The sequence below is a fragment of the Belonocnema kinseyi genome, chromosome 8 (genome assembly GCF_010883055.1).
Source record: "Belonocnema kinseyi isolate 2016_QV_RU_SX_M_011 chromosome 8, B_treatae_v1, whole genome shotgun sequence".
Lineage (NCBI taxonomy): Eukaryota > Metazoa > Arthropoda > Insecta > Hymenoptera > Cynipidae > Belonocnema > Belonocnema kinseyi.
The window spans coordinates 64,074,191-64,082,314 of NC_046664.1; the positions used below are offsets into that span (position 1 = coordinate 64,074,191).

Genomic DNA, 8,124 nt, shown 5'->3' on the forward strand with positions numbered 1-8,124 from the left:
AATATTAATATTTTTAATTAGAATTACTGCTGAATTAAATCGAATTCCATTTGATTTAGTTGAAGGAGAATCTGACGAATTTTATCCAATATTTTTAAAGTATCCTTATAGCATTAAATCCCTCTTCGTTGTGCACCAATTTTATGTTTCTTTACAAGTAGAGTTAAAATAAGCTATTAACCCCAATAAAAAAACAGACTAGTAGCAGTATTATATTTCAAACATTTGTTAGTACCAATCATGAGCAATAAGAAGTTTAATGAATTATTATTAGTAATGTTATTTTGGTAATGAAAACAAGATTAGAAAACTCTCTGAGAACTTATGTTTGTTTTAATACAACGAAAATTGTAAGATTTAAGTAAAAATGTATGAAATCAAATAAAAACTAAAAATATGCGCATTCAGTGAACTGCATTCTCAAAATTATAATTTCCAAGTTGGCACCAGTAAATACATAATTCTTGAAGAATTTCCCTTTCTTATTTTAACAATCAAATGTCTTGAAAATGTCTTGCAAATCTCAATGCAGAGACAAAAGGTAGATGAAGAAGGCACAGAGTAAAAAGGAACATTCCTGCCCACCACCAGATTGAGAAACAAGCCTGTTTCCCTAAAAAGGAAAATAAATCTGACCTGGCCCTCCTTATCTACATGGAAGATCGCATAGACTTTCTGCATCTTGTCATCCTGCATAACAAACAATCAATACCACATATCATATCATTTCTTTTCGACAAATACAATCTATCATTTGCCGAAATTAGCAAAGTAGAGCGCTGAAAGTTATTTTTATAAAAGGAAATAAAAAATAAAAATAAAATAAAGAATACTACTCGTTTTAGAACAGGGTGGCCACTTAACCATCACACAAAATTCCAGACTATTTCCCGGTTGACTTTTAAGCATTTTCGATAATAACGATTTAATACTACTTGTTTTATTATCTACATTTTGGAAAGAATTAAACATTTTAGAACTACAAGGTAAAATATATAATGTAAATTATTGCAAAAGTGATTTCAGACTTCACAGCCCAAAATTTTCTTAAAATAGATGAAGTAGGGTGATTTTTCAAAGAAAATATAGGAATTATGGGGGAATAATTCTTTCAAATAACAATAATGTAGCTACTACATTCCGAAGATTTCAAGTAAAAAAATGTTACATTTTCAACACAATAGTGCAATTTTTAATTTAAAAAATGAATTAACAACCCAAAAAGACAAACTTTCATCAAAAGAGTCGCGTTTCCTAAAGCTAAAAAGTCGACAGTTTCAGAAAAAATTTGACTTTTGAACCCTAAAAGATGAAATTTCAAAATTATTTTTTAATCAAGAAAAATGAATTTTCAAACGAATAGTTGAACTTTAAAACAAAAGAACTAAATTTCAACAGGAAAATTCCATTTTCGACCAAATCAGACGATTTTTCAACAAAAGTCACGAATCATCAACCCAAACAGACGAACTTTAATTAAAAGAGTTGAGTTTTCTTGCTAAACCCGAAAATTAAAATTTTAAAATAAAAATTATTTTTCAATCAAGAAAGGTTAATTATCAGCCAAGTAATTGAACTATCAAACACAAGAGCTGACATTTAAAAAAAAGTTCATTTTCAACCAAGATGATTAATTTTCAGCCAAAACAAACGAATTTTCAACAAAATAAGTGAATTGCCAATTTAAAAAGAGGAACTTTCAACAAAAGAGTTGAGTCCTTTAACTAAAAATTCGAATGTTTCCGAAAAAAGTTGACTTTTCAAACCGAAAAGATGAATCTTCAACAAAAAAGTTATTTTTCAATTAAGAAAGATCAATTTTCAACCAAATAGTTGAACTTTCAAGAAAAGATCTGCATTTTCAACAAAATAATTAAATTTTCGAAAACAATAAAATTGTTTTTCAACCAAAAAAATTAATTTTCTACCAAATAAAACGATTTTTCATCAAAATAGTTGAGTTTTCCAGCTAAAAAGTCGAAGGTTTCAGAAAAATTGAGTTTTAAACCTGAAAAGATGAATTTTCAACAAAAAATTTCTTTTTCAACCAACAAAGATAAATTTTGGACCAAATAGTCGAACTTTCAACCAGAATTGCTGAGATTTTAACGATATAATTAAATTATCAATAAAAAAAGCCCATTTTCAATGAAGAAGATTAATTTTCTACCAAATCAGATGATTTTTCAACCAAAGACACGTATTATCAAACCAAAAAGTTGAAAATTCAACAAAGGAGTTGAGTTTTCTAGCCAAAAAGTAGACTTTCCAATGAATACTAATTTATTTATACAAAAAATGATCACTGTTCTACCAAAAGAAGAATTTTCTATCGAAAAAGACAAATTTACGAACCAAAACTATAATAGTACATTTTTCAAGTGAAAATAATTAACTTTCAACTCAAAAGATGAACTTTCAATCAAAAAAGATTAATTTTCTACAAAAAGTTTCATCCAAAAGGACGAATTTTCAAGCCAGAAAGACACATGTTCAACAAAACAGTTACATTTTTCACCATAAGGGATGATTTTTTAACCAAATATATCAACTTTCAATAAAATAGTCGAATTTTTAACCAGGAGAGATAAATTCTGAACCTAAACTATAACAGTAGATTTTAAAAATTAAAATAATTAAATTTCCACTGAAGAGGCGATTTTTTTAACCAAATTTCCAATCCAAAAGGATCAATTTTAGGTCCAAAAAGACAAATTTTGAACAAAACAATTAAATTCTCGACAAAAAGAGCTAAATTTTTAAACGAAAATATAATAGTACACTTTTCTAGTACAAAGAATTAATTTTCAACCAAAAATAGTTTACATTCTGAAATATAAAAGGAACTTTACTATTTGACCGGTCCATTACCAAAAGCTTTAAATTCGTATATAAATAGTGTAAAGGGAATAGTAATTTTTAAACGTCTCGAATATAAAATGATCTTCAATATTTTAACGGAGACGGTTGCTAAAACTAAGCATATTTCCAAACACATTTTACTTCGAAGTGCGAAACGATATTTATTACAAAAGTAAAAACATCTGAAAAATTCCCGGTTTTCAAAAAAAATCCTGGCTTTTTCCCGGTGCTCAAATGTTCATTCCCGGTTTTCCCGATCAGTGGCCACCCCGTAGAAGCTTATCTGTTAGTTTAACTAAGAAACTACACGTAAATGCATTAGCATACATTATAATGTCATTCTAAGATTCTAAGGATTAACTCTACCAAGTACTTTAAAGGAGGTGCATCATGAGCTTCTAATTGTCCTTTATAATTTCTCAATTTTGTATTATTGTAGGGAGTTATAGAAAAAAAAATATAATCAAAAATTGATTCACCTTCTTTCAACGTCTAACATTCTAAATCTATATAAATATTCTATGATATCTAATACTTTTGTTTAATGCTTTAAAATTTTCTCTAAATATTAGTGGATTTTACAAAATTATAATTAAAAAAACACTATCAACTTGACTAAAACATCCAAGACTTTAGAACTACTCTAAATCTACGAAAATATCAAGCAATGCAAAATAAGGGTGTCGATTTGCACACGTATCCACAACCCGAATTTATCACATGCGGCTTTATGAAATAATTAATTATTTGTACTTTTCCGAGAGCACAAAAGTATAATTAACATTTTTCCCAATTTCTCGATCCAATCGACATCCTGATCAATATAAAGATTTAGTTGCAGAGAAATAATCAATTCACATCGAAACTAATTGTAAAATCTAAAAACTATTCTATAGAAAAAATTTGATCTATCTCTTAATACAATAACTAAATTACAGTTAATTTTCAAATTAAAATTCTAATGCTAAACGAAAAAAATAACTTTTAAAGTAATTACCGAGACTTTCTGATGTCGCAACTTCACACTCTCAGCCTCAAGTTGCATCAAAGATCTTGGCTTTTTGGGCGCATTATCAACTGGTCTGCAGTTGATTTCATTTTCTCCGTTGTCTTGTGGTCTATAATCTGGATGACTGCAAAGGAGAGGGGACAAGACGACTGCTTCATACTCGCAGCTCGAAATTTCCTTGAGAGAAAAAATTTCGTGTTTGCCATGTTGGTAACAAACGTAGAGGACTTTTATCGAACGTGGTTTGTTGTTTAGATCGCAGATGGTTCCGTCCTTCATTTCAATTTCGACATAGGGCATGTTAATTCCATCAACCTTTTTTACAGGGATTTCAGCTCTGCGGTTTGGATTTTTAGCGTGTTCATCATACTCAGCGGAGAGTTTTATTCTTTGGGCCCTGTCGAAGGTTCCAAGATCGTATCCATGAGCTTTGACTTTTTTCCCTTCACGTTCTTCATGATATTGACGGACGTATTGTCCATGACAAAGTTTGTAGGTCCAGTATGACTCTAACTGTAAACGATTTTTTAAACTGTTAACAATTACGATACAAAGGTATAATTACCGTATAGCCAGGGTTGGCTTAAAAATTTAATTTTCCCAATTCTCTGATATTTTCTGATTAATTTATCATTTTTCCAAACCATTAATATTTAAGGACCAAAATTTTAATTTTGTAACATTTTTAATATAGAATCTTTTATAAATAGGATGAAACAATTTTTAATTTTAATCAATCAATTTTGAATTTATTCCTAGGGCTACCACGGCCTAATTTTCTTGAAAAAAGTAAGAAAGTAACATATCATTAACCGAAAGTGACCAAAAGTGGACTACTTTCTAACCCAAAGGAGACTAATGTATATTAATTATGTGAGTAATGTTTTTCTGAATTAAAGAATTAAAAATAATGCAAATTTTTTTTAATACAAAATATGCCAGTGATTTCAGTAAAGTTGGAATGAATTTAGAGGAATTTAAGGCAAATAAGAAGAATTCGATAAAATTCACAAAAATTCAAGGTGAATAAAAAAAAATGAATTGAAAACAATTTTAAAATATGAAAAAATTCAACGATTTTGATGAAATGCTTTAGAATTCAAGGTAAGTTTAAAAAAAACTTCAAGGCAAACTTAACAAAAACTAAAGCAAGCTTTAAGAAATCCATTGACTTGAGTGAAACTCTCGTAAAACGTTAAAACCCTATAAAATTCCTCACTTCTTGTGAACCCATCTTTTTAAATCCACCAAAATATTATAAAATTCTATGAAATATGATATTTTCTGAAATCTTGTAAAATGGATTAAAATAAATTGAATTCTTTTAAAATAACTTAAAATCATTTAAATTCTCAAAAATCTGATAAAATCCCATGAAATCCTTTAAAATATCTTCAAAGCTTATAAAATTGTTTCATATCTTCCGAAATTCTAGGAAATAATTCACGAACGCACAACATATCTTAAATCCCTTAAAATCATTAAAATCTTTGGAAATCTCTTGTAATTTTTGAAAGCATGCTAAAAATACACCTTTTGAAATGCTATTCAAATCACTGAAATGAATTAAAAATCATTTTGAATATTGTGAAATACTCTACAATGTTTCTAATCCTTTATAAACCCATTAAATTGCTGAAATCAATTACAAATTTCTTGAAATATTTAGAAATATTTCAAAATTTTTTGAAATCCCTTCAATTTTTTAAAGCTCTTAAAAGATCCTTGGAGTTTTGAAAAATACCCTAAAATCTTTAAAATTCTTTCAAATTATCTAAATAAATTGAAATCTCCGGTACTTTTATAAAATCCATTAAAAATTTGTTATATACCCTACAATTTTTCAAATTCTTTTAAATACTGGGATAAATTGAACTTTCCTTGGGGTATTTTAAAATACCCTGAAATATTTAAAATTGTTTAAAATTTTTAAAATCTTCAAATTTTTTAAAGCTCTTAAAAATTGCTTGGAATTTTTAAAAGTATTTAACCTAAAATATTTCAAATTCTTTCTAATTATCAAAATTCATTGAAAATTCATTGGAATCTTTTATTTTTATAAATTCTTTAAAATATTTGGTAACATCTTTAAATATATGAAAACATTTGAAATTCTACGAAAACCTTCAATTCTTGTGCATAAATTCTTCAAAATCCATGAAAATACTATACAATTTCATGAAATCTAATATTTCCTGAAATCCTGAAAAAATTATTTTAAAACCCTGAAAGCTTTTAAAATCCCATAAAATCACTGAAATGCTCAGGGAGCTTATAAAACCCATTTAAATCTTTTGACGTTGACTACAATTTTTCCAATATTTGGAAATTCCATTAAATTAATGATTAATTATTTTATCTTCACATATATTCAAATCATTAAAATTCTTTGAAATCCTTGATAACCGTTAGAATATTATAAAATTTCGTAAAATTACATGAAATCTTATATTTCCTAAAATCCTTGAAAATTTATTAAAATACCATAACAGCTTTTAAAATCATTTAAAATCATTAAAATACTACAACATTTTATAAAATGCATTAAAATCTTTTAAAAGACCCTAAAAATGTTTTAATCCTTTGAAATCCCAATAAATTACTGAAATCATTTCTAATTCATTGGAACTATTTAAAATACCTGGAAGTATTTAAAATTCTGTAAAATCTTTTGAAATCCCTTTAACATATTTTCAAAGCTCTTCAAAATTCTTTGAAATCTTTTAAAATATCCTAATTTTTTGAATCCATCAATTTTTATGAATATATTCTTTGAAATCCATTTGAATATTATAAAATTCCGTGAAATCAAACAAAATCTGATAATATTTCCTAAAATCCTGGAAAATTGATTAAACTACATTAAGAGATTTTAAGATCCCTTAAAATCGTTGAAATTCTTAGAAACTTTATAAATTTCTTTGGAATCTTTTAAATATCCTAAAACTTTATAGGTCCTATAAAATCGTTCCAAAACTTCCGAAATGCTTTAAATATCCTTTAAAAATGTCAAATCTCTCAATATCACTCCAATCCTTGAAAACTTTTAAATCTCCTGAAAATGTTTGGAATCTTAAAATGCCTTACAACATTTAAAATCCATTTAAATCTTTTTGAATCCCTTGGCAATTTTTAAGGCTCTTGAAAATTCCTTACAGTTTTTGAAAATACACTAAAATTCCTTTGAATAAATGAAATCTATATTATTAAACGTTTCTTGAAATAGTTTAAAATATCCTCAAATATTTCAAAAGAATTAAAGAAAACTCAAAAACAGATATAGATTTGATTTCAATAGTGATTAACCCATGCCCATATGTCAATTTATTCAAGGAAATTTCACAATAGTCACTTTTCACTTAAAAAAGTAATTAATAAAAAGTTATTTTTAAAAAAAAGTGACTACAAGTGACTTTGTGACAGTCCCGATTATTATTGGCTGTTACTTAAAATCCTTCCTACAGAAACTTCCCGACTTTTGCCATTTTTTTCAAAATCGTAAGTTTTCGTTACTGCAATAACTAAATAATTTACGCAGAAAATGTGTAAATACAAACCCGATAGGAACATGTGTTCTGATTGAAAAGTGGAGACAATATTTCAATGGGATTTGGCCCAGCGTATGTTTCTCCCTGATCTTCTTCCTGTTCAGTCGTGTCAGGAATGTGACACTGATATCGTTCATTGTTAGCTGTCGTTATAAGATAAGGTTCGACCTTTTGATTTTCCTGGAAGCCACCGAATTGCTAATTGAAAGAAATTTTCGAAAAATTGATCAAAACAGACAATTCCACATATCTGACACATCGAAGAAAATATAACCTCAAAATTACAATTCGTATTAGGTACGAAATAAGGAGAACCATATGACACTTGAAAAATATGTTACGAACCGAAAGGTTTAAACACTTACCAACAATTCAGCGCTACTCTTGCCGGGCCAATTTATTTTAAAAAGGACCGTATCATCGAATCCTTTTAAATCGTGGCCGAAAACAACTATGTACAAATTGATAAACAATAAAGAAAATTCGATACCGAAATTATCTTGTAACCCCCTCATTTTTCACACAATTTATTACTTCACATATTTTGTCTTAAACTTCAAACCCCTGTGCAGATCGCACGAATTCGTGATCATTTGTGACGACAGCAAGATTATTTCCACATTAAAAACAACACGTCAAAAGAATGTCACGGAATGTCAAAATTATCAAGATTCCTGGTGAAGACAAAACGTGAAATGAGCTCAT

General features: G+C 27.7%; 1 protein-coding gene across 3 annotated transcripts in view; it reads right to left on the bottom strand.

The window, feature by feature from the left end:
- LOC117177720 (endoplasmic reticulum lectin 1) overlaps positions 1-8,108 on the bottom strand; it is a 15,259-nt gene extending 7,151 nt beyond the window's left edge. The window contains exons 1-4 of one of the 3 annotated variants that reach the window (XM_033368604.1): positions 7,785-8,108; positions 7,429-7,599; positions 3,860-4,384; positions 637-690 (exon numbers count right to left, since the gene is read on the bottom strand). In XM_033368604.1, coding sequence (XP_033224495.1) covers positions 637-690; positions 3,860-4,384; positions 7,429-7,599; positions 7,785-7,934 — 900 coding nt within the window. In that variant the 5' untranslated portion in view covers positions 7,935-8,108. Of the gene's footprint in view, positions 1-636; positions 691-3,859; positions 4,385-7,428; positions 7,618-7,784 lie in introns of all 3 variants that reach the window. The other 2 variants (XM_033368603.1, XM_033368605.1) reach the window with 2 other exon arrangements.
- Between the last annotated feature and the right edge of the window lie 16 nt (positions 8,109-8,124).